The following is a 25,963-nucleotide window of genomic DNA, read 5'->3' as shown; positions in this document are numbered from 1 at the left end:
CATCTATACCCTATTGCTTTTGCAACTCAAATCAGGGAAACCAGTTTGCTTCTTTGTGCTCATCTTGACATCACTTAGCTGATTGTTGAGCCACCTTGGGTCCCTATCAGCATTAATATCAGTACGCCACTTGGACCCATCTGTATAGAGACATGGTACATCCCCTCATCTACACTATGCCAATACCAAAAAGCATACCATGTATTGTATGGTATCATATTAGTCCGTACCATATCAATAAGATATTGATTTCAGTACTTCAACTTTTGCTTTAAAATGACATTAGTAAAGTTCGAAATGGAAAGAATAAAGAATGACTTTACTATGTATTCATACTAAAGCAGGAATATTTCTCAAAAGTTGCAATGGAAATGATAATGAAAGCAATGATTAGTATCTTTGGAACCCTAAAGTTTCATTGCTGCAGATTATTTATGAATACTTAGAACTTTGATATGCAACCAAGAGAAAAAGACTATTTTAAAGTAACACAGACCATATAGTTTCATGTCTATGGCAGGGATACCAAAGAGAATGTAGATCATCATTTATGATGATGAAGGTGCCCATGAATGAGGAAGAATAAGTGAATAATGAAGTGATACCTGTAGAGTCGACCTGGAAAATAGAATAGAAACAGCAGTCTTTAACCTTTTCCAGACATTATGCCCACATGATTCCACCATAGCAGGTTCCCATATGTTGCCAAGAGTTATTCTTGGCAGAAAGTTTGGCCTGAAAGCAGTAGTTTTAATCTATCAAAGATCAACATTAAGAAATTTGTACGTTGCAGTTTATAAGATAAAAGCAATAATTGTTTCACAGTCAATAAGTCATAAGAATAAGAAAAAGACTTGGAACATAGTCAAGAACATATATTTTCCATGATGTAGAATATCAATACTAGAGAAAGGGCATTGTGATACACAGTATCAACAATATATGTGGGGCATGATACCAACTTCTTTTGCAATGGAATGTGTATACTGATATAAGTCAACAAAGAAAATAAGGATCTTTGATCAAATCTAAATATACCTAGAAATTTTCTTCACTTAATGAATAAATAAGCAAGGGCGGTGAGACATTATTTCAATCATGGTCTGCCGTATGGCCCGATACAGGGCGTACCGTACCATACCGGCAAAAAATGGATATAAAATAGATCTTCAAATCGGTACAAGCCCCGTACCGAGGCATACTGACTTATTTCAAGGCATACCGAGGTGCGTACCGGTCCGTACCGAGGCATACCAAGATAAAAATTAAGAAAAAAGATTCGAGAGATATTTTAGTATAGAGGTGTATCGTACCGTATCATACCGAACCGAACCGATAAAGTACTGATGTAGTACCCGGTATTAAGATTGTGGACTTTGATTTCAATAGTTGATTGTACATTGCAGATAAATATATAAAAACACTACAATGATCAAGAGTGGGTTCAGATGAAATATAGGTATAGAATAAGAATGCTTGTTAATTGTTAACAATCATTTGCACCATCAAAATATATTAAACTCTTTTAGTTTGTATAGACATGTCATCCAGTGAGCAGATGAGGCATCGTCTTTTACCCCCTTTCAATACTAATTTTCCTTCACATCTTTTTCCTTATCATCTTTCTTTAACTGTTTGTTTATTTCATCATCACTTACTGTGTTTGTATTTCAGGTATTGTTATACAGAAACAGGAGTTGGAAAATAAAGTTGATGGGGAGATACAACTTTACCAGCACTAACCTCAAGTAAGTTTCTAAATATTTATCATCATCATCCAAGTCTATTGATGCCTCTGGCAGTGAAGGAATCAATCCAGTCCAGGTAAGCAATCTTCTTATAAGTCTCCCACGGGGCCCAGCAGGTGATAAAAACCCTTCATAACGAGAGACTGCCCTTTGTGCAGCAAGCCAAATAGGAAGGTCACCATCTGCTATCTGATCATATTCAAATTGATTTTTAGACATATTTTCACCATGAAGCCCAGCACTCTCTGGTAAATATTGTTCCTTGAGCCAATTCTTCACTTTCTCAATCCAGAGTTGCATATCTTGTGCTTCATTCAAACTTTTTAGCACCTGTTTCAAACTAACACAAATGTGTATGTGAAGCCTAAATTTTAAAATATGCTGGTTCCAAACTAATCATGCAAAGCCATTCAATTCAAGCATAGTTTGTTTATAAAAGCAAGAAGGAGCACATAGTACACATTCAGCATGATAGACCACTCAAATAAGTGAAGTACAAGGATAATAACACAAAATAAGATTTATATTAGAAAGAACTTAGTTGCCAAAATAAGAAGTGGGTGTGGGAACCAAATATTTTAGAAACACTTGCAGTATGGAAGCACTTAAGAAGTGGGTATGGGACCGAGATTCTGGAAAAATTCTGAAGCGAATGTTTTGCCCTAGATAGAAGATTCTAACCACTAAGGAAAATACCTTAAGCTTCTAACAAGAACTCCGCTGTAGATGAAATATTCAATATCTGGTAAAGAATTAAAGCAAAAAAAAAAAAAAATCAAATATTTTTATTAAATATAGATGAAGGTATACGTAAAAGAGGTACCATTATTTCAAGCATCTCGTCTTTTAACCATAGTCACAAGATATTCCAGATTTTTCAAATAATCAAGAATTCTTCGTGTTTTGAAGGTTTGCCAATGATCATGAAGGGTTTGATAAAATCATGGATTTCGTGAATAAATCACAAACCAGTGAATAACTCAGTGCTGATACAGCACAGGAAAAAAAATCCAAGAAAAAAAGGGAGTCCAGGGGTTTATTAGAGGGGCGGTTGGCTAGTTGAAGTTGGGAAGTTGGAAAGCACTCCTTCAGTTTGAAGATTGACAAGTTAGTTGTCCAAAAACTCAACATCTTTTGTAATCATGTCTCAGTTAATAAGGTCTTTGATTCTCAATTCAGGAGAACAAATGTCCCATAGTCATGATGCATACCAACAAAAAATAAACTAGTTCCTGAACCAAGCATCAGATGGAAAAGAATGATATTGTTTCAGACTATAAGTCAACTAACCTCATTGAGCCAGCATCCAATTTTTTTCAGCGGCCTTGATAGACTAAAAAATATTTTCTGCAAAAGCTTTGACTGTAGATAATCTAGTTTTTCAACAATTAGTAAACCCTTCTGCCTCTCAGTTGCATACCCACGCCTGAATTGGATGTAAAGATTGAATATGCTAAAAGAAATATACATATATTGAAAAAATTGCATAAAGAAAACAATTTAAAGAATTGCATATCTTGGATATTCATTTTAAGAAGTTCCCTTACTTTGAGAGCATGCACCCAATCAAGGTTTGCCGTCTCGGTATACGATCCCGTACTAGTGCCACACTAGCACTGTGTCAGTACGGTACAGTACGAAATCTTTTCGGCATACCGAGTGTCGGTATGCCCCTCATGTCGGGTACCAGTACCGAACCGGTATGGTACGGTATACCCAATACCATCCGGTTCGGGCCGGTACGGCGAACCATGCACCCAATCTTTATCTAAATATGTCTCATTGCTCTACTATGCTACTAGTATGACTGTGAGTTGCAACATGACTTGAACCATTTAAGCTTAATTATGTTTAACTTGTACTCTGAACTATTTTAATCCATTAGAGAATCTGCTTGTACCCATGAAGAACCTCAATCCTGTGGCAATACTATCTTTCATAGTGAACAAGTATATGGAGCATTATTTGTGAGAAATAAGGCTCAAATGCCATGTTCATTAGAGCAATAGAAAGCTCATCTAGTTGCTTGTGGATACCACCTCCATGGTCAAATTAACATTGTCGCTGTTCTAGTTGTGGTGGAGGCGAATTATGTAAGTTTCTCTTTTGGGCAGACATGAAAAATACCCTTTTCCTTCCTAAGGAAATCTATCTGTAGTTCTGTACATTTCACCCAAGCTGCTACACATAAGATAGTTTTTGCAGAAAAAACTTGCTACAGGCTCAAACAAGATCCTTGGACCTAGTTTTTCCATGTTACATACAAGGTTTTACACTATTCGCATTCTCTTAATCATTGTTTATGCATGAAAGTGTAATCCCCTCTCTATCTCCTTCTCTTTCTCTTTTGAAAATGGCGAGAACTGCCTAAAGGTACACTTATTTAACAAGCAGCAGAGGACCCATAGGCAAATGTAAGTGTGGTGTTTTTGAATGCATGTTCTCCTTTTGTTTATCTTCTTACTCATTCTACCTTATTCCCGCTAAGAAAATTTACCTAGCCTGATCAATAAGCTCAAATTAAGACAGATGAAACTGCACATATTGAAGTATTACTATAAGCAGGGTTAAAAAAACTCAGTTTTGGATTCAGTTTCAACTAGGCCAATAATGTAACACACAGAGATATAAACTAAGTTGTATTATTTCAGATTTTGAAATCTATTTTTCATAGTTTTGAAGTTTAATCTAATAAAACATAAGAAATTGAAAATAAGCAAATACTAAAATGGAAGTTAGACATCATTTAGGAGTGCTACATATCATTCAATCACAACCATATTTTTGATGAATACTGACAAGATATCTCTTAAAATTTGAAAAGTTCATAGTAGTTGACAAGATTTGCATGCTGATATATTTTATCTACATAATCTAAGATCAGATCTCATAAATTCTTTATTCATGAGTCCTAATATACTCCAGAAACCTATTCCCTCACTCAAAAAAGCTCTCAAAATCCCCAGAAATCTCGCCATGTTAAAGGATGGGGGAAATATCAAAATGCTTTTTATTTTTCAAACTTACAAAATCCAAGTTTAATGCTAATGAAGTAATGTTCAGAATTTAAACATATGAAGAATAAGGAAAAACAAATAGCCCATATATACAACTAAATATGGTCTTACAAGCCAAAACTCCAAAGCCAACCTAGGTTTTCGATTGGCTCCAAGCAAAACCAAGAAGTACAACTTTTCAGATTCAGAGCTCTGGATGGAACTTAAAACCGTGTCTATAAATATATTGCAAACCAGACTGAGATGCTCAATGTATGCTACAATTACTAAGTAGTTATTTATCATGGATGATTATTAGGAAGCTTCACCAGAAAAAGAAACAAACATACACTGGGTGATAACTAAAAGCAATAACAAAAGTAACATCGGCATAGCAGGAAATAAGCAAAGAAAACTGTATCTTAATCTGGCTATGTGAATGGTACAAAGGAAATGATACATGCTGCTTTTAACCTTTTAGTGATACTTCCAAAACAGTAGGACGAAATCACGAAACGATGAATTATGTACACAACCAATATGTTCAACAACAATGTCACAATTACGTGATTTCCTTGTTCAACCAAAACATAGGTTAGAATTAAGCCCAATGACTTTACCTGAATATTATTGCATTGGACTCCGAAGCCTTTTTCCAATCAACATAGATTGGCAATGTCAAGAGATAGTCATTGTTCAATGCATCTGTCAACAGCAAATCTTGTACTGATAGTTCTTCAAATTGAGCATCACATAGAAGTTTCATAAAAGACCGCTGGAATTGAGTTGCAACAGCAGCAACTCTGCATGTGAAACCCAATTATGAGTTAGGCAAAAACAACAAGCAAACACTAAATGGAGAATGATATGTATTTTACTTTGTAGAAAACTTCAAATCAGGAACAAAAAAATAATTCAAGAATCTGAAAGAAAATGGATTGATAGATGGCACTCTGTGGAATGTCTCTGACTCTCTGTTCTATTAACTAGCAGGATTTGCATGTAATATGCTTGAATCATCAGAAGAGTTCTGCCAGTAGTATCAAATTATATAAAATTTACAATGTCACATTCTGCAAATAAAAAAAATGATATGATTGATTGTAAAAGAGAATCTCACTGAAGAAACTTGAAGAAGCCATCAAGCAAGAGTTAATAACTCAATATTCTGCGAATATTAAGCACGAGCTTAATATATGATAATTGCACGGAAGATACCATAACCATTACATTCAAGCATCCGTTTATTTCTGATTGAATATTATAGCTACACAGAATGTTAAACAAGAGTCTGTATCATCTTCGAATCCTTTAGTCTTTTAAAACTCACTATATTTTATCCTTCTGATATCATGTCAAGCATAGCTGAAACATAATAATTTGTGTCATCTATCATGCGCAGTAGAAGTTTCTTTAAAAATTATTTTTTCTTTGATCTGGCTTCTGATGTCAACTATTAACCACTAAATTAACCTAAATATATCTTTCATACTTCAGAGACGTCACAATTGAGAGTAAATCATGATAATCAATATGTTAGACAACTGAATAGGAGAAGCAATCTGCACATATCTGGTATAATGCAATTAGCAATTTGTAGCTGCATTCTCTGCATCTTATCATCCAGAAATGACTAAGGGGAAGATTCCTCTGCTACAGTTTTGATGATAAATTTATACTTGAAAGAAGATCACATGCTGGTTTTACAAAGAAAGGCAGTACATATCTAATAATTAATGTTTGAATGTAGCACTCAGTTGCATGGTATGCTATACCGGCTCGAACCAAGTGGTATGGGGCATACCATACCATACCAGTTCGGTACCAGTATCTAGTATGGATGGCGTACCGACACTCAGTACATCAAAAAAATCTATACCGTACCAATATTGTGATAGTGTGGCACCGGTATGGGGTCCAATACCGAGACGGCGAACCTTGCTCAGCTGCTTACAAAAAGTCCCACATATGCAATTGTTTTTAAAGATCCCAAGAAGAGTAATCCACATTTAATGGACATTCATCGATATGAGGTACAATATTGTCCAAATACGCAAACCTTGGATGCTGTGAGAACCTCTAAGCAAACTAAGAGACATCTTTATATTCTGGATAAATTGTTATGAAAATGTGAAGCACATTGAGAATGTTCTGGCAGAAGGAATGTAGTCTGAGATTACCATCTTAAACAACCAAACTTCCAATCTTGGCAGATCAGTGAAATAAGAAATTAAATAGAATTATCAGTGCAAATCAAACAGAGTGATGCAAAGCATGTATGTGAGTAGATTGTTGGTTGGGATGAATGCAAAATTCACCTCATGATGCTTCTCGGGACTTAGAAATGCAACTTACTATTTGTCATGGATTTTCTATCTATATATCATGTACATGAGATTCCACAATAACAAATGTAACTAACCTTGACTCCAAAACAGAATTTGTTGCAGCTGTCCCATGAAATGATCCAAATAGGCTTCTTGGGTCCAAGCCGTTAGGAAAGTATAGTGGTTTTTCATCACTTTTGCAACTACTGTTTTCCTCTCTATTTCTAGTTCCATTAGAACTATCTGAAGCTAAATGCTGCTTACTATTTATGGCTTCCTCTAACCTGATGGAAGAGCATCGAATGCCTGCCTTCTGTTCTTCTGAACACATTAGTGAGTAGTAAGTTCGCATTTCCTCCAACAAACCTTTATGTTCAGCATGAAGAATGGAGTCCAAGCACCTGAATTTTCAAAAAGACTTTTTATGTGCGTTTCAAAATATAAATTTTGCTATTATATTTCTAACAATAATATAAATATTTTAAATTCAAAAAAAAGAACAAAAATTGCAATCAAAAGGGACAAAATTCCACATCCAAATTCCACGAAAGCATCACTTCACGCATGAAACTTCATGCTGCCAATGATTTTCTTTTTCTTTTGTGTGTGTGTGTGTGTGGAAAGAGGCCTATAGGCATGGGTAATCAGGGAAATTGCCCTCTTTTGTGCCCCTGTACATACCCAACTGCAATGAATGCGGGATTCAATGTACAACTACCAAGAGACTTTGCAAGCAGGTTAAGCTTGCATCTTGGGTGATGTGATGTTGAGCTAGATATATAACAGAGCATTTAAATTTCAAATGGTATGCTGTTGGGCAAAAAGCCGCGTTATGAACATCATCAGTTAAGGATTGTGTTCACTACATAATAAAGGATCATGGATCAGACAAATTTGATGTCTGGCTTAGCTGCACTTCACCATGAACAGTACTATTCTGGCCTACTTGGAATTTATTGGAAATGGCAAAAGTCTCCATGAGAACAGAGGCCGAACTCCAAGGTCTCTGGTCATCCTCATAGCTATAGATCTCTGACCCCTCAACCTCTGTCCATAACATAACATCCATTTCCTATCATTTTATACTCTTTCGATGCTAATCAGGAGTACCGTCTTATGCCCTTGTCTTCCAACTCAATGCCTTTCAGCAGAGAGTTGCTTTCATAACTACTATTTCTTCTTAAAATCCACATCACCAAGGAATACTGAAGCATTAATAGAGATATAAAAGAGCCCAGAAAGTGGTTTTTTTTCCTTTAAAAATGATATTAGTGCTATATTTTTATTTTTCTCACCACGAAGATATAAAGCAAAAATAAAGGAGGCAAAAAAGCTTTTCAGGCTAAATATACAATTTAATGATCAACAAAATACGTTTGCATCAAGACAAGAACAAACAAGAATATATAAACTAGTTCATACAAGAAAAGCAACCCATCAATATTGATCATGATGGAAGCATGAAGTATGCCAACAATAAGGTTAGCGTACGAAAAAGAGGTTGGAGACTGCCACATATATATATATATATATATATATATATATATATATATATATATATATATATATATATATATATATATATATATATATATATATATATATATATATATATATCTGTCTCTGTGTGTGTGCGCGCGCGCAAAATGGATCGTCTAGCCTACAACAAAAGGGCCACCCAATTTCGGCCCAATAGACACCAACGCCGACCAGACATGCCCTCGGTCCGGCCTAGAATCAACTCGACCTCGGACTCCGCCGAAAGCTCCTTCAATCTCGGGTATTCGCCGACTCGCCCGACCAAGTTTGGGGTGCCTCCTGTATTTGCCGACTCGTTCCGACCGAGCTTGAGGCGCCCTCTCCAGTAATACACTCCGACCCTTGAGCTCAGGGTGCTCCACCGAGCACCCCTTGGAATCCAAAATGCTAGGCTAACCTCGGCACCTGTCAATCCGACCTCGCCAAATGCATGATGCGACCTCTTGACGAGTTCGGCCTCACCAACGGCCGTACCCATTTGCGTGCCCACGCCCTCCTACATGGTCGTACATTGCGATACCACTACACCACGCTTTGCTAGTTAGCCCACAATAGTCAAAGGACAGCACCATGCTACTCCGACCATATTCTGCTACGACTGTCAATGCCTTACCGTTTTCAAGAACGGACTACACCGCGCGCCACAAGCAAGCTCTGGCTGCGCACCACCCTCACTCATGATGGAAACGGGCCATACCTCCGCTACCTAAGCACCCCTACCGGGACTATAAATAGCCCTGTCAGGTAACATGTAAGGAACTTTTGGCTGGACCAACAAAATCCTACTCTAACTTGATCGTCGGAGGGCCCTCACCGGAGACACCGATGAGGCTTTGTGCAGGTACACCACCGCGCGAGGAGTGGTGCCCATCCTTCCCTTCCACTCTCCGACAGCTCCTCCGACTCCTCCGGCGTGGTCACCCTTAGGCCAGATTCGAACCACAACAATATATATATAGATATGTATGTATGTATGTTGTATGTATGTAACGAGTGCGCCATCCAGCTTTAGCATCAATCTGTAGTGCCAAGGGATTGGAAGGAAAAAATCATGCAAAGAGGAAATCTACTCAAAACATTCTAACTTCATTGCTTTGGCAAACCTATAATCAACATTTTGATATGATGTATTTGGAAAACTTAAAATATATATTATTGACATGATTAATTTGGAGGGCTTAAAATGTGACCTGACAATGCTTACAGCTTTACGTAGCAATTGGCCTGGTCATCACAATTTTGCCTGAATGAAGCTTTAACTTAACTTGGTTATGATCATTCCTTATCAGAAGCTAGTGGTTATAATAGCATCATGGTAACATTGCAGAATTTAACCCTTACAAGGCCATTTTTAGTAAATATACTTCGCATCAACCACTTAACATAGTCAAAAGCACTTTGATCAATTTGAAGGGTATAATAATACAAAATGTTCATCACGTAATTTCCTGATTTGACATTTTTGCTTACTCTACTGATTGGGTTGGTAGCCCCATTGACCAACGAACCTTGGGCTCATTCCATATATGAGGAATCCAGATCCATACTGTATTTGAAGAAATAAAACACAATTCTTGAATGTATTAACCCTCTATCTTCTTTTGCAATTCTGCTAGTGCCATATACCTTACCACCGGTCATGTTTCCCAGGTTCAAATGAAACTTACTATAGACCAACATTTATTTCGTTCATGAACTGCTCAAGAAGTGATGCTAGAATTGGAGACGCGACAATCGGGTGTCATGATTAGATCCAACATTATTATACACACTATGAGCTAAGCGTATTATTCACTTTTCAGCATTAAAACCATTAAACAGTGAAAATCAATTAAAAAAATAATCTAAAAGGGCATCAAGAAGTATTGGCTTGCGTGGGCTCGTCCTGGAAACATCTCCTGTTAAATCTTAATCTTTATGTCTCACTTGATTGACTCAGTTACTTGTATTCCATTTCAATTCTCTCGAAATGAAATTGATGGGCCTTCCTATCTCCCTTCTCAGAAAGAAAAAGAAAATCTTTATAAGATGGAACTTACGTTGAGAAGCGAACGAAATCTTCGGCATCCTGCTTTGATTCAAACAAAGAAAGGATGGCATCAAGAAGCTCCCCCTTGGAAACAGAGATGTACTTCTGCCTTGGCACGTAAATTCCAGGGATCCTCTTCTCCTCTCCGCCCCGCATACCGTCTTCCTCCGTCGGTTCCTTGAACTCCTTCTTTACCGCAAAATCCTCGCCATTTTGCGAAGAGAAATCACTGTTGGATTCATATCTTAGATGCTCGACGGGCGTCTTCCGCGATCCAAGAGAACAAGAGACGGAAGAAGTATGCGAACGAGATGTAGAAATGAAGGGGCTTTTGGATTTGGACGAGAAGATATGAAGGCCGGTGAGTGATTTGAAGGAGAGCATGAGAGTAGGATTTGGGGATTCAGGGGAGGATTAATGGTGGAGTTGGTCTGAAGCATCTCAAGTTCAGCAAGAGCCAAGGAGCGAAGCCTACGCACGAGGGGGGACTTGAACCGACGGCTGCAGACGTTTCTTCCCTGGGCGAATCAAATGCTTCCACGCGTTTGACGTAATGCATGGCGCTCGTTGGGCGTGATCGGATAACACTCTCCTGTTCGTGAAGTGCTCGCATGGTCGCAGCGCAGCAGCGGTCTTTATTTTGAAATATCCTTTTACTCTTTTTTTTGGGTAAAAAATAGGAGGAGGGGGGAGGGATCAGCCCATCCGCATAGTAGCTCCCACTGGGCCCCCTTTCCACCAGAAAATGTTCGATACATATCGCAGGTTTCACGTGCCTTTCCGCCCTGTGAGCTCACCACCTCACATGTGGATATGTTAGCCCAGCGCCACCTTGGTACAAGTGAAAGGAAAGCATAACTACCAGCAAGCCATTCGAACATGTGGCATCCGATCTCTTAATTTAATCGACGCGCGCGCATTTCGAACCCGGGCAACTTAGGCGGAATTATAGACCCCGCACCATCAGGCTACCATCTTGGTGGATCCTTTTACTTCAGTGCCAGGTCCATATCGATACCACTTTATCGTTGTACAATATAAAAACTGATTTAACCAGTCGAAAATATTGATACATCTTTCATACCATGTACTAATATCCAACTAATATAATATGATATATTTTGTACTATTTATTTTGGTATGATATGATATACCATGCTTTAGGTAAATAAGAAAAAGAGAAGGAGCTCCAGAGCCAACTAATAATTTGGTAACAGAGGTTAATGGAAAGTCGATTTATCTTATTCCAAGGCTATAGAACGATTTATTGAGATATATCTACAATAATTATTTTAGTTGACATAAAAAACCTGTAAGCTGCGAAATTATTATTAAATTGTAAGTTTGTGACATAAAAACAATTTCATCAACATACTCATATTAGTTAAGTTCTTAATTCTCGATTTGCCCAAACCCACCATGACAGCTTCACTTTTTTTTCTTTTTTTCTTTTTTTCTTTTAGTAAGAACGGCAATTCATATAGCTCAAACGTAAGTACATCATGCCAAGTCAAAAAAAAGCAAAGAAAACAAAAAGGGCGGAAGCTCTACTGTGGAGGTCCAGCGGAACTCCCCTGAATATCGTGCAACATAGGAGGCGACCCAGTCTGCTGCTTTGTTCGCCTCCCGGAAAACGTGTACTGCCTGAAACTCATCCATCTCCATAGCCAACCTGTGGGTCTCCCGAATAAGTGGGTGACCATCTCCATACCTATCCGCACCCCGGATCCAAGCTATAACAATAGCAGAGTCCCCCTCAAGGTGCACCCGTCCGACACCGAGCATCCGCCTCGTATAGGATAAGTCGGCCCAGGCTGCCCACAGCTCTGCTCCAACAACAGTGAGACCTGTCGTGCCCCGACCATCCGCTGCAATCAAAGTCCCAAAGTGGTCTCGAATAACAAATCCAACCCCTCCTGACCTCCTATCCATCGCCACAGTGCCATCAAAATTCACTTTGAGATAACCAAGGGATGGAGGCACCCAAGAAACAACGGCAAACCTGGGCGCTGAAACAGCACTGCGGGTATCCCAGATGTCCCTATTCATCCCAAGTGAAGGCCAGATCGTACAGGAAAAGACCTCCTCGGCCTAAAGCACAGCTCTCTCCACCACCATCCTCGCCGATAGCCTCCTGCCATCAAACAATCGAGCATTCCGGTCCAACCAAATATGGTAAGCGAGATATGCTCTAAGTATCCCATCCTCCGCGAACCTAGGACTCCGCACCGAGGCTCGCAACAGGTGTAACAGATCCTGTGCCGTCTCTACCGAGTGGGGGATAGGGACGGGAGACCGCCTCCAAATCTCCCTCGCCCTAGGGCACTGCAAAAGAACATGCCGAATGGTCTCCTCTGTATCCGGACACACCTCGCACCCCTGAGGGACCCGTATACCCCGCCTGACTAGCACACTCCTGGTAGAAAGGCAGCTCCGGGCCACCTTCCAAATGAAGAGCGCCACCCGCGGGTGAATCCGCATCCGCCAAATCCATCCTCCCTCAATCCGTCTCGCTGGCTCCTCACTAAAAAGGGCCTATAGATCCCTAGCTCGTACCTGTGATCTGCTCAACAGCGCCCAAACTAACCTGTCAGACTCCCCCAAAAGTGGCACGGGAGTCCCAAAATTGTCTCTGCCAGCTGCACCCCAGACGCCTCTCGAACCAACCCCTCCCTCCACCTACCCTCCTCTGGGTCCAACAAGTCGCTAACCCTCTGACCCGCTAAGCGCACCGAGTCCACCATAGTCTGCATACGGCTGATCGGCACTGCGGTCACCCAACAGTCCTCCAAGACATCAATGGAGCGGCCATCACCAATAGCTCATCTGATCTCCGATAGGACCACCCCTGCTCTAGCACACATCTCCCTCCACACCGGAGAGTGGTGGCGGGCAGCTCTCACTCCGGGCACCAAAGCCCCATACTTGGCCCTCATCAGTGAGGACCACATACTGTCAGGCTCCATGACAAATCTAGCGACGTGGTGGGCTGTTAGATCCTCCTCCGCACCAGCAAAGACTACACCCCCAAGCCGCCACATCTGGTAGGCTGACACACCACCTCCCATGCCAACAGATGAATACCATCTCTACCGCCTTGTCTCCTCCAGATGAAGTTTCTAACTAGCTGCTCAATAGTCCTCGGAACCGACACTGGAATGAAGGAATGGAAAAGTAAATAAACAAGGATCGAGGAGAGAACTGACCGAGCTAGAGTGATCCTCCCCATCATAGATAAAGAATGCATCTGCCAGCCCTCCATCCTCTGCCTGACAGCTTCACTTTCAGCAATTAAAACTTGTCCTACATGAGCATACATGCCGTAAAATACCTGTGTGCCAGCACTACTATTACTGTTGATTCTAGTTATTTTGATAACTAGCATGCATGTATTTCTACTTCTTTTCAAATGCCAGATATTGATTTTGCTCATGATTGGATTATTGATTCTGGATGTTCTAATCATCTGGATGGTCAAAAAAAGATATTTGATTCTCTACATGATTATATTGGTTTTGCGTTATTGATATTGTTGATGATTTATTTTATTCAATCAAAAATATTGATGATTTATCTCTCATATCATCTACCAATTCTTCCATTTCACTGAATAATATTGATTGTGCCTGGCATAAAGAAAAATTTAATTTCTGTTTCACAAATCATGGACAAAGGTTATTCTATTTTATTTGAACTTGATACCGTAGAGATTTATGCTAATGTTAAAGCTTCTTAAAAGCTTATTACTCAAGGTAGGAAAGTGAACAAGCTTTATATTATGTTTGCCGATAATTCTTATGGTGATCGGACTCTTAAGTATGATACCGCTGAATTATAGCATGCTAAATTGGCTCATGAGAATTATGACAGACTTCAAGATATGCAGAGCAAGAGATTGGCTAATGGGCTTTCCAAGATAAAGATCAATGTTAGCACTATTTGCATTGGATGATAGTATGGAAACATGCATAAGCTATCTTCTCAAGAGAGCCAAACAAGATCTTTTTAGCTACTACAATTGATACATTCAAATCTCGCAGAAAGGATTAGTACTCTATCTTTCACTAGTTTGAGGTTTGCAATTATTTTTATTGATGATTTCTCTAGATATAGTAGGTTTATTTTGTTAGAGAAAAGTCAAAAGTATTTGAGAAATTTTGTCAATTTAAAAAATTTGGTTGCAAATATCATTAAATTAAAAATTGGCTGTATAAGAATCGATAGTGGCGGTGAATATGTTTCAAAAAAATTCTCTAACTATCTGATTAATTACGGCATACATAGACAATTTACTTGCCCAGATACTCCTGAACAGAATGGTATAGCAAAGAGGAAGAGCAAGCATTTATTTGAGAGGATCCACATCATGATTTATGCAAAGAATGTGAAGCATAAATTCTGGCCAGAGAGTGCATGCATATAGTAACTTATGTTCTTAATAGGACACATTTGAGAAACATTGACAATATGACTCCTTTATGAAAAATTATATGGAAAACACCATGATATTTCTCATCTTTATGTGTGTGGATGTGCTTGCTTTGTGTATGATTATGATTCATTCTCTAATAAGCTTGATAAAAAGTCTGTCAGATGCATGTTTGTTGGTTATGATAAGGCTTGGAAAGGTTGGAGATGCATTAATTTTAAGACCACGAAAATTTATATCTTAAGACACATTTTTTATGAGAGCTCTTCTTGGAGGTCTCCTGGTGGATCTTATTTTATAGTTTGAGTTTAGATCAATTTCTAATGAGGATCGGGAGTCTCAGAAGGACGTTATTTCTACAAAAATTTGTGAACCTTCTTCTCCTCTTCCAACTTCTTCTTTTTCTTCAGCTCAGCGGCCGAGTCTTCGGCGCCGATATCTTGATGCTACGGATCTTGAGGTATATTGCTCAAACTGTTGATTGTGGTCTTTGATAAACAAATAATTTTTTAGTTAAGTTAGTAGGCTTTACAAATAATTTTTTAGTTAAGTTAGTAGGCTTTACAGATACAGACTATGCTGGTGATGTCAACACACGTAGGTCTACCATTAATTATTCTTTTAGCTTGGGATCTGATATTGTTTCTTGGTGCAGTAAGAGACAGCCTGCTATTGCATTTTTTTTCTACAGAGGCAGAATAGCATGCAGCCGTGATGGCAGTTCGGGAGTCGATTTGGGTCACGAGTTTACTCGGTGATCTAGATCAGAACACTGGCTATATTGTTCCTTTATTATGATAATGAGAGTGCAATCTAGTTAATGAGGAATCCAGTGTTTCATGCAAGGACAAAGCACACTGAAGTTCGTCATCATTTTATTCAAGAGAAAATTGCAGATAAAGAGATTGATTTGCTTCAAATTTCTACGAATGACCAGATAGCAGATACTTCACTAAAAGATTGGCGATCGAGCAATTTGAGATTTGCGCAGCAAGCTCGACGTTATCAGCATGAACTTCGCAACGAGGAAAAAAGTTGAGAATCGTTGCTCATTTATACTAGAATTCTATTTCTAGTTTTATTCTATTTAATTATCTCACTTAGAATAAATATTTTTTATTCTTCTTAGTTATTCCTTCTAGAATAGTTGTTATTGTCCTTAGTTGTTAGCAAAGTTTATTTTTAATAGGTGTTGGTTTTCGAATTTAGATAAGAATCAAACATTTCATCCATATTTAAAGAAACTTTTGGTGTCTCCTTTGGTATAGCATGAGAAGAGAGAGAGAGAGAGGAAAAAAAGTGAAATATCCTTGCATGAGACAGAACCTTCTTGTATAGCTTATTTTTTTAATATTTTATTCTCTCACTTGCTTTTTTTTTTTTCTTCCAACCTCTTTCTTTCGTTGTTTTTTTCTCTAGCATTTATTGTCGAGCTTGGACTGATATGGTTACCATTCTACAATGGAACTACATTATAGGATTCCACAACAAATCTTCCATTTCAATTTTTAAATATTTTATTTTCTAATTTCTATAGATGTACCTGTACTTGAATGTTTAATTCATCCAATTTAAGAAAAATATGAAGTATGGCTATACAGGAAGCAATAAAAAGATATTTTATCAACAATGTCAGAATATACATGTATAGTCAACAATCGTACCAAGAACAAATGGCTAGAAGAGCTCACAAAAAGTAGGGCAGCTCCAAGGGTCGGTCATCAAGTTCATATTTCCACATGGAGGGTTAAGGAACGTTCAAAAAACTCAATACAAAACTGGCCACAGCACCTCTTAGCAACAGTTTGCAGCATGACAGCCTACAGCGAGCTAACCGCAGCACAGCCAGAGCACCTACTCATGCATACCAGCCACCTTGCATTGGCAGATTACAAGACTCTGTGTACAACCCCTCCAAAACTGCAGTACTTTTGAGAGGATTACTGCTCCATTCCAGTAATGCAGTTGACATGGTCAGTGGCTCAGGAGCATTGCTAGACAATAGCTATACTTGCTTCGTGTTCTCCACTTTAAACTTTGCCAGTGAGTACTGCACTCAGAGGCTGAGAAACTCATTCATACAACAGCGAAGATTGCTGACAAATGGGAGAGATTACCTATACCAAAAAAAAAGCAAAGCAAAGGCTTGATGGCTCGGCGAGGGATGCAGTAGGTGCTTCCGACGTGCATGGACTGCCCGGAAATGGAGGAGTCTATTTTCTATGTCATCAGAGGGTGCTCGAGGGTTACCTAAATCTAGGGATGTGCTTGGGGCCCTCTTGACCTAGAGCTGGCGTGATCGACGACTGAGGACTTTCTGTTCTTTTTGAAAACTTCAGTGAGGAGGCCGGGCATGGAGATTCTCGGAACTAGGGCTGCCTACCTAACTTACCATTGTTGGCTAGTTAGAAATGCCCAGATCTTCGAGATTAGCAGAGTGCACCCAAGTCTAGCAGCTGAGAGGGCTCTTCTTCACACGGAGGAGATCATCCAGGGTGCTCCATCGGCATCCCTGAGGTTGATCGGGGAAATCTGAGATTCCCCTACTGCTCATGTAGCGCCTACGACCGTTTTGGTCTCATGGGAACCCCCACCCTAGCTTCTTCAATGTAAACTTCGGCGACAGCGTTGGCAATAATAGTTGCATTGAAAGTGTGGGTTTTATTATTAGAGACCACAACGCCTGTCTGATTGTAGCAGAGGGCCGACGGATCTTTCACACATCTGTAGTCAGCACGGAGCTCAAGGCAGCATGGAAAGGAGTCGTCTATGCGAGGCAGATGATGGATGCGGACCGGCCTGCTCGAGGGGGACTCGGCTGCGGTAATTGCATGGATCCGAGAAATAGAGCCCGACATCAGGTCGGGGCCGCTGATCCGTAATGTTCGCCGATTTGTGGGCGAGGATGGCCTGTCATGGGCCAGATATGTCTACAAGGATGCGAATAGCGCAGCTGACTGAGTTGCTTCATTCGCGGCCCACCACTCAGTCCAGAACAAAAGCACAGCTGTAGGGAAGGGTGTATAAAATTGAACCTTCTATGCTTGATGCAAGAAAGAATAAGGGAAAACATGAGATAGAGATAGATAGATAGATAGATAGATAGATAGAGAGATAGAGAGAGAGAGAGAGAGAGAAGGGATGGGGGCTTTACATGAATAGGCAAACTTAATGAAAGGTAAGTATTCCATGTTAATGCAGCTTCAACAATCATATAAACGAAACCTAAACAAATCTCTGTAACACATGGTTAGTCAATAAATTTCCTTCCATGCAACCCATCCAGCAAGCATGAGAAGATACCTGCTGATCCACTTCTGCCTCTCCAAATTTTCTAAAGGCTATTAAGAAATCATTCAGTTATCAATTATGCTGGAAAGATCTAAAGCATTTCACAAGCAAAAAGATGTTTACAGGGTAAATAAACCACGTGCAAAAGGCAAGGAATAGTATTTCTTAAATAAGTTTAAAATTTTACAGTCTCTTGTATTAATTCAAAGATAAATTCTAGATCACCATCAAACACAACAATTATGACAAAGACGCCAAGCAGGGGCACTAATGTGTGAACGTCGGTAAAAAAACTCATCATTGCTGGCTTTACTGTGCAACTCATTAAGGTTCACGGATAGAACTAGGCAAGAAAGCTTTTACCCTATGACTAGAGGTATCACTTACAAATGTCCGACAAAAAAACACCACAATGTTCATTGCACCAAGGAACAGGAGCAAAATAGTCACCCATTTGAGATATAAATCATGAATTAGTTTCCCAGCTCACAGTTGTTATAAATGGAGTGCGATCATTATATCAGCTGTAGCTGGATGGACTAAAAACAAAAACTTCCGTCTTAGTCAGCATAGATTGATCACACATTTCTAGTCAATCTACAATCCATAAGAACCGAGATCCTTTTTACCATGTTTTGGTTGACAGAGAATTTAGCATTGAGGTATCAACATAGCATCACAATATACCGAGCCAGCAAACTAAACATTCTGCTACCATTCCAAATAGATGGCATGAAAACATAGCATAAAAGACAACAACATGACTAGTTTGCTTCACGTATTCCCAAATGAGACATGGTGCCACCAATTTAATTGAAAGTTGGGTCTAAAAACCTAAAAACAAATAAATATTGAAATAATAACAGAGAAGCCCTAAAAGATTTTTAGCATTTTCCCTTACTAAACCTAACCCTAATCTTAACCCTAACACTATTTCTATTTCCTCGAAATAGAAAAGGGAGACTTACAGGCAAAAAAGAAAACAACAGCAGGAGAGAGCCTGCGAAATCTGAAGAGTGACCTCAGTAAGCGAGCAAAAGGGAAAAGAAAAGCGGATAAAGAGCCAAGTCTCTCTCTGGAAGCTTTTCATCTTCCCAAGCTTTTCTTGCAGAGCTTCCTTCCCATGCCCACTGCGTGCGAAGCCGAATGCGACACCAAGGTTATAAGCATACACGATGCTTTAACGAAATGAAATGCACATGAAATTGCGGGCTAGATCCGAGTGCATATCTCCCGTGCCTTGTTGCTCATTCTGATTCCGTCCAAAATAGCTCTGCTGTTTATTTCATAATAGAGGATAGCATTCTATCCAATAGAAAACTGACTCTCAAGGTGGTCCACTCCAACCTCTCCTATAACCTTGTTTGATTTCTTTGTTTTAAATAAAAAAATAATAATAAGGCAGAGTCGACGTTGACACCATCCAATGTTATGGTTATTTTTGAATTTGGCATCTATTGATAGAGTTTTAGCCCTCTGACTACACCTACTTGTTCACACCCAGTGTGACACCCGATAGGAAGAAGCTCAGGAAAGGTGTGAGGTGGGGACGTGCTTTGCTAGGTCTGATATGTGGGTATATGAAATTGCCGATAAGATCCAGCTTGACAATCCGATCAGAGTAGCACAAGGATTGCCCAAAGTTTGATGGAGACTGGGTAGTATCTTTTGGGCAAAAGAAGGATTGATTTCCCTTCGCACGAAATCTTATTGGATTACCCATCACATAGAGCGCAAAGCACTCCGAACTCATCATTCATCCATCGGCACATCTCTTAAAGCTAGCATCCAATGATCCAACGATTGATTTGTGCGAGGGTGAATCCTTCTTTCGCCTGAAAGATACACCCCGGACCAGCTTGACCCATTTGCATTAAGCGTGGAATTTAGATTGGGCTGAATCCAAACACACCCACCCAGTTAGCTCAATGGGTAGGTTTGGACAAAAATGTTTAAAATTTGGATAACTTGCATGGTTGAAATACTAACCATACCTCAAATTGAATCAAGTTATGGATGAGCTTAAGCCCAGCTCAAACATGACCCTGACCTAAAACTTGACCAACCGAACACAATCTCATCCAACCCCATAACATAAATAAAAATAAATAAAATAAATAAAAAGTTCATATTTATGTTTTCAATTTATATGCATGTTTTATATATATATATATATATATATATTAAATAAATAATACTTTTGGTTGATTTATGTATATGTGTACTATCAAAATCAATGAATGATTAAGACCTTAATCCAACAAAAAATATCCCAAAGTTTTCTTCGATCTTAAAATTCTTAATCAATCCAATCTTATCCACAGCCCAACCCAATCTAACTCAACTAACCCGACACAACTAGAATTCTAGCTTAGGACGAGGCAGGACCAGGTTTAATAAATCCCAACCAAGACATAGAGGTCAACCCATCTAAGTTGCAGTTCTAATGTGCATTCTTCAATAAAGAATACCGAACTTGATTTGTTTGATAATTACTTTGTTCCTACTAAGATCGAATTCTCTTTATTTTCTTGAGAAAAGTAAGGGTTATAGACAGAATTCAATTCAAGATCATTGGGTATCACAACCTCATGACTTTACTAACTAGACTAGTTGGCACCCAGAAGATTGAATTCACTTGATTAATAAACCATTTGGTTTATGTTAATAATACTAGGTTTGACAGCAACAAGTTTGGACTGGTAACGTAAGACTGGAAATTAGGCTAAACAGGAACGGGAAATTAAGATGATAGGATTTCATTAAGATTTAGACCTGTGCATGTATGAATCTGGAAACGGGCGCCCAGCACCCTAGCTTTTTATTATTAGGGTTCAAATTGATTTCCCAGGCCTTCATCTCGTTGCAGAATCACGGAACAAAATCGTGAAAATTTGGGACTCAAATCCAAGATTCAAGAAACATTCGAATCACATTTCCTAGTTCAGCAAATTTGAAAGAACGCTAGGAAAATCAGAAGATTTAAACTAACAATATAACAAGAACTAGAAGAATAAAATGATTATAATCAAGACGCCTAACGAGCTAATAAATTATGTACACAATTAATCAAGAATTGAAGAAATCAGGAAAAAATGAATTTTTTTCATTAAAGAATGGGATCTTGGAAAGTGCAGTACCTGAGTGAGGACGCTGGAAGCAGCCCAGGTGAGGTCCTGGCGAACCTGTAGAAGCGTTTGATGGCGACGGTGCGGCCGCTGTTGAGGAGGTGGCCACGGTAGACGACGTTGGAGGCCTTCTCGCCGTGCTCCGAGACGATGTGGACGGGGGAGAGGCCATCGATGGCCGCCCGAAGCTCCTCCAGCCTACGGGCTGGAGGGATTAGCATGTGATGAGGAAAGGGGGCACGAGGTAGAAGCGCTTCTCCATGGGGATGAGGTGGGCGAGATCTTGGACGCCCTTCTGGCTTAGGGTTTGGATGCAGCCGTCGAGGAGGGGAATGTGGAAGTAGAAACAGGAGAGGCGGCAGCTCCGGATGGGGCTGGCGTGGGCGGAGAGGGCGCGGTCGAAGGCGCAAACGCGCCATTGCTCCTCCTCGTGGAGCGTGAGGAAGGCCAAGAGCTTCTTGTTGGGGAATTTCTCCGAGCGGAGCGCGGAGTCGTCGAGGAGGCGGAGCGGAGCGAGGGTCCAGAGGCAACGCCACCGGGTGGAGAGGACGCTGGTCCAAACGGCGTCTTCGATGAGGAAGCCGGCGAAAGCGACGACTCCGCCGCTGAAACGCGGGTCGGAGTGAGATGACCTTTCCCTTCTACCTCCAGTTCGAAGCCACGGGTTTCTTGGTTTTTTTTTTAGTTTTTTTTTTTATAAAAATGGCTACTCATTACGTATAACCCGCCAAATTGTAAAAAAATAAAAAATATATAAAAAAAAAACGTCTGACGCCGACGTCTAAAACATTTTTCCCAATCTACTACTAGTCTGCTCGCCTTCCTATTTCTTAATTTCTTGAACCACCTTTCTACCGCACCCACGGTTTGAATCCCGATGGGAAGCTCAAACCAACCGGCTGTTCGGTCTTGGGTGCCGGTCTGAGTACTTGAACCGGTGAAGGCTCAACCCACACTTTAAAATATCTGTTGGTATATTAAAATAATCAGCAGTTGGCATTATATAATTTTTTTAACTGATGGATTAAAATATTTATCAATAATTTATTTTTTACTGATGAATAATTATATTTATAGATAATAATATAGATGAATAAAATAATCGTCAATAAAAACTATATATCCCGACGGCTTTTTTTTCCCAAATGCTAAAGCATCCGTAAGCAAGGCGTATCATTTATTAATTTATTTTTTATTTAATATATATAAATTCTAATCTCTATTATTAATTATAATTTAGGAATAATAATCAAGTTGTGATGCTATCTTCATAGGATCGCCTAGAATATCACATAGATATCTTTGCTTATTTATTTTTTTCTTAGAGTCTTAGAGCCACACGTGCCTAACATTAACACGAGAACGGCGTTGACTAACCGCATGGCATTTGTATATTCTTAGACGCATCTTGCATGTTCGATGTATTTATGAGATGACATTATTTAATCTCACACTCAACGCTATTTAAATCAGGTTCTTCCTTCCCATGGTCAAGTCAAGTGTATGAGACGTACGTAGTTACGTACCAAGCAATATATTTAGTTTATAATTGCAATTACATCTGCTAATTCTAAACAAATACTGAATCCTACAATAGCAGTTTAATGCCATTTCTTGTTCCCCAAGATTTCAAGAACTTAAAGATTTGACATCAAATGATTTGAAATGAAAACATGAAGGCATCATCGAAAAACTATTTAAATGCTTCTCAACCGGAACATGCATGCAATACAAAATCTTAGCCCACCAGCAGACAAGGATAACAACTCAAAATGATAGTTTAACAAAGTCCATGCATAGATTTTCTGAAGAAAAGAGGAAGCTCATCGGCATAAGTTCAAATAAAACAACATAGGAGGTAACTAGTCTGCCACTCTGAAAGGACAGCATTTATTTGGCAACGAGTTTACCAAGATTACGCACTACATGGCACTTGTTATTAGAAGGATTCAACAAGCGTTGAATCCGGATCTGCACCTCGAGGTGCCACTTGTCCTCAGCACCGTCCATGAACCCCCCGGTCCTCCTCCTCCTCCTCCTCCCCCTTCTCCTCCTCCCCCTTCTCCCCCCAACCCGAGTACACATCGAGGAAATATAGCGTAAAGACCAGAAACAAGCAGCTAGCCAGCATCGGCACAGGGCCAAAGAGCCAGAGAAACATAGGGACGGAGAAGTACAAAGCTCTGAGGCCAAGAGACCAGAAATAGCTCCCTCGGTTCAGAGCCCTGGCGACGTACCCCGCCGCGAGGCCCTGCGCCGCCCGCTGGCTCCTCGCCGGCACGTTGATGAGAATGCCGGCATGGCTGTAGTACCGAATCGACTGCACGTTGAGAAGGAAAGCCAGCAGGAAGCAGATGAGGATGGAGAAGAACTTGACCGAGAGCGCGAGATCGCTCGTGTCGCCCAGCACGAAATCCTTCCCCCGGAGGCCGCGGTAGCCGCCGTTGCTGTTCGTCATCAACACTGCCATCAACGAACACAGCATGATCGCCATCGTCGCCAGGAGTGTCGACGCCATGATATTGTTCCTCAGCGTTTGCACCGCAAGAACTCCACTCTTGAGACGATCCTAGATCACATCACCAAGCTTATATATATATATATATAAAATATCGTATTATTAAATACAATTACTCCAGTGCTCGAGCAACGGATTCTATAAAGGAACAAGTTAATAAAGAATTAGAAAGCAGCAGGAATCATTATTAGAGATTGAATTATTTGAAAAATATAGAGAAAAGAAGATGGTGACTGAAAAGTGCTAACCTCCATCATGGTATGGACCCAGATGCGGCGATTGATGGCGTTGATTCCTATGACGGTGGAGGTGGGGTGTTTGAGGATACGGTACAGGAGCCATAGATGGTAGGACACCATAACGATGAGGCCCACGGGGACCAAGACGAAATCAAGCTCTTCCTTCCTCATGGCTTCTTTCCGCGTAGAGATGGGTTTTCTTAGGAGAGAAGGATATTTATAAGGGTGCTCTCGGGGATGGAACGGAATGGGGCCGAAGAAGGGAAAGTGGGAAACCGAAGAAACGTGACGAGAAAGCCAGGTGTTAAGTGGCTCAGCACGCGAGGGTAGCAGTCAATGAAACGGAGAAGGGGCTCGGATTTTAAGGATTTCGAAGCTGGGGATGGGGAATCTTTCCGCCAAGTCAACGTTCGCTACCGCACCAAAAATTTGTTTTTTCTGCTTATTGCGCCGGGATGTTTCCTCTTGGTTTTGACGGCTGTAATGCGTCTAAATTAGATTTGGCTGGACATAAATATCCTAATATTCGAGAATAGAAAAGTGCACACGAAGATTGTTGCAGACATGGCTTTACTTCATACTACGGAGGTTACTAGCACTACTGGTAGTTTTATCTGAAGCAGTTAGAGATATCTAGAACTCCTACTCTGCTTTTATAGCAATCAGGATGGTTTTCGTATCCTACGAGCCTCCTTCTCTTTGCACTCTTAAGGTTAACTGTGACGACAGTATCTCTCGGGACAAAGGCGGAAGAAGTGTTGGCTTTATGATTAGAGATCACGACTCCAGACTCGTCGCAGCCGAAGGGCGGCGCATTTTTAATGAGTCGATGTTCGAAGAAGAGTTTGAGGGCGGCGTGAGAGGGTATCACCTACGCGAGGCGGATTCTTGGTGCGGACATCATTTATTGGAAAGAGACACAGTTATGATGAGCGAGTGGATTTGAGGCTAGCACATCTGTGATGATCGACACCCACTTCTTTGGAACATATATGGGCTCGCGAGAGAGTTTAGCTCCTTCCAAACATCTCACGTCCATCGGAAGGCGAACAGTACAATAGATTGGATTGCTTTCTATACTGCGCATCATTCAGGAAAGATTCTGTAAAAGAATCATGAGTATCTTCCTTTTTCACTCCATTATATACTATTTTCTGATTTTATTAGACGCACTCTCGCTCAACTAGTGTGAGTCGCTGTTGTATAAAACAAAAAGTGCCTAGATATTTTAATGATGGCATGAGGAATAAATTCATCGAACCATGGATATCTTATATTCTTCTCATTATGCCTTTATTATGAATATTCTAGGGATATTCAATGTCCTTCATTTCTCGGAGAGTTCCATCCGTGATAGTGGTGTCAAAGTGGAGGATCCAATTCTCCCTGATCGCCATTTCCCAAAAAAAAAATCTTTCTGGAGAAAAAGAAATGGAGTCCAGCAATGTCTCAACTGACTCAGAGGACGGTAAGGGGGAGGTCTTTTTTGAATTTTGGGGCTTAGGATAGTGTACTATGGCGATTTTGGTGCCTTTGAGTGGAGTGATTTTGGCACCCACCGCACTAAGAAAGTGACTCTCTGGCTTGACCTTACTGTGTGGGGGTGTTCTTTCTTTACCAATACGACAATGGTTCATTCTCAGAAGCATCTTTTTTTGTGAATTCTCCTTCACTCTTGAGCATAGGTTATTTTCATAAGCAGAGCTTTCTCAAAGGCCA

General features: G+C 40.1%; 3 protein-coding genes across 12 annotated transcripts in view; all 3 read right to left on the bottom strand.

Moving 5' to 3' along the window:
• Positions 1-11,131, bottom strand: part of LOC103710724 — a 29,552-nt gene extending 18,421 nt beyond the window's left edge. For 3 of the 8 annotated variants that reach the window (XR_005506852.1, XR_005506853.1, XM_039115564.1), the window contains exons 1-6: positions 10,650-11,131; positions 7,167-7,472; positions 5,365-5,547; positions 3,039-3,174; positions 1,744-2,078; positions 606-735 (exon numbers count right to left, since the gene is read on the bottom strand). Coding sequence is in view for 6 of the 8 variants with exons in the window: in XM_039115564.1 (XP_038971492.1) it covers positions 606-735; positions 1,744-2,078; positions 3,039-3,174; positions 5,365-5,547; positions 7,167-7,472; positions 10,650-11,023 (1,464 nt within the window). In the remaining 2 variants the exon portion in view is untranslated. Of the gene's footprint in view, positions 1-605; positions 736-1,743; positions 2,089-3,038; positions 3,175-5,364; positions 5,548-7,166; positions 7,473-10,649 lie in introns of all 8 variants that reach the window. The other 5 variants (XM_039115562.1, XM_039115561.1, XM_039115565.1 and 2 more) reach the window with 5 other exon arrangements.
• A 5,525-nt stretch (positions 11,132-16,656) lies between these two features.
• On the bottom strand, positions 16,657-22,153 carry LOC103710722 (serine/threonine-protein kinase BSK1-2-like). 3 transcript variants are annotated; one of them, XM_008796603.4, is made up of 2 exons: positions 21,500-22,153; positions 16,657-18,409 (listed from the first exon to the last, which is right to left on the bottom strand). In XM_008796603.4, exons 1-2 carry the CDS (start codon positions 21,904-21,906, stop codon positions 18,403-18,405), a joined length of 414 nt encoding a protein of 137 aa, XP_008794825.2. In that variant the 5' UTR covers positions 21,907-22,153; the 3' UTR covers positions 16,657-18,402. The 3 variants fall into 3 exon arrangements, with proteins under 3 accessions (XP_008794825.2, XP_038971488.1, XP_008794824.2); XM_039115560.1 differs by having other exon boundaries at positions 16,657-18,106; XM_008796602.4 differs by having other exon boundaries at positions 16,657-18,075.
• Positions 22,154-23,343: 1,190 nt separating this feature from the next.
• Positions 23,344-24,485, bottom strand: LOC103710721. The gene is made up of 2 exons (XM_008796601.4): positions 24,254-24,485; positions 23,344-24,056 (listed from the first exon to the last, which is right to left on the bottom strand). The coding sequence occupies exons 1-2, from the start codon at positions 24,413-24,415 to the stop codon at positions 23,484-23,486; spliced, it is 735 nt and encodes a 244-aa protein (XP_008794823.2). The 5' UTR covers positions 24,416-24,485; the 3' UTR covers positions 23,344-23,483.
• Positions 24,486-25,963: the final 1,478 nt, after the last annotated feature.

Source organism: Phoenix dactylifera, chromosome 18 (genome assembly GCF_009389715.1).
Source record: "Phoenix dactylifera cultivar Barhee BC4 chromosome 18, palm_55x_up_171113_PBpolish2nd_filt_p, whole genome shotgun sequence".
Classification (NCBI taxonomy): domain Eukaryota; kingdom Viridiplantae; phylum Streptophyta; class Magnoliopsida; order Arecales; family Arecaceae; genus Phoenix; species Phoenix dactylifera.
The sequence above is the reverse complement of the archived record's forward strand: the minus strand, read 5'-3'. Positions and strand labels throughout refer to the sequence as shown.

Coding starts and splice junctions, on each gene's coding strand:
- LOC103710722 (XM_039115560.1), bottom strand. CDS start 21,906: ATGGCGCGTTTGCGCCTTCGACCGCGCCCTCTCCGCCCACGCCAGCCC. Junction 18,107..21,499: donor CTTCCAGCGTCCTCACTCAG/GTACTGCACTTT, acceptor CATCAAGCATAG/AAGGTTCAATTTTATACACC.
- LOC103710721 (XM_008796601.4), bottom strand. CDS start 24,415: ATGAGGAAGGAAGAGCTTGATTTCGTCTTGGTCCCCGTGGGCCTCATC. Junction 24,057..24,253: donor GGGTCCATACCATGATGGAG/GTTAGCACTTTT, acceptor GATGTGATCTAG/GATCGTCTCAAGAGTGGAGT.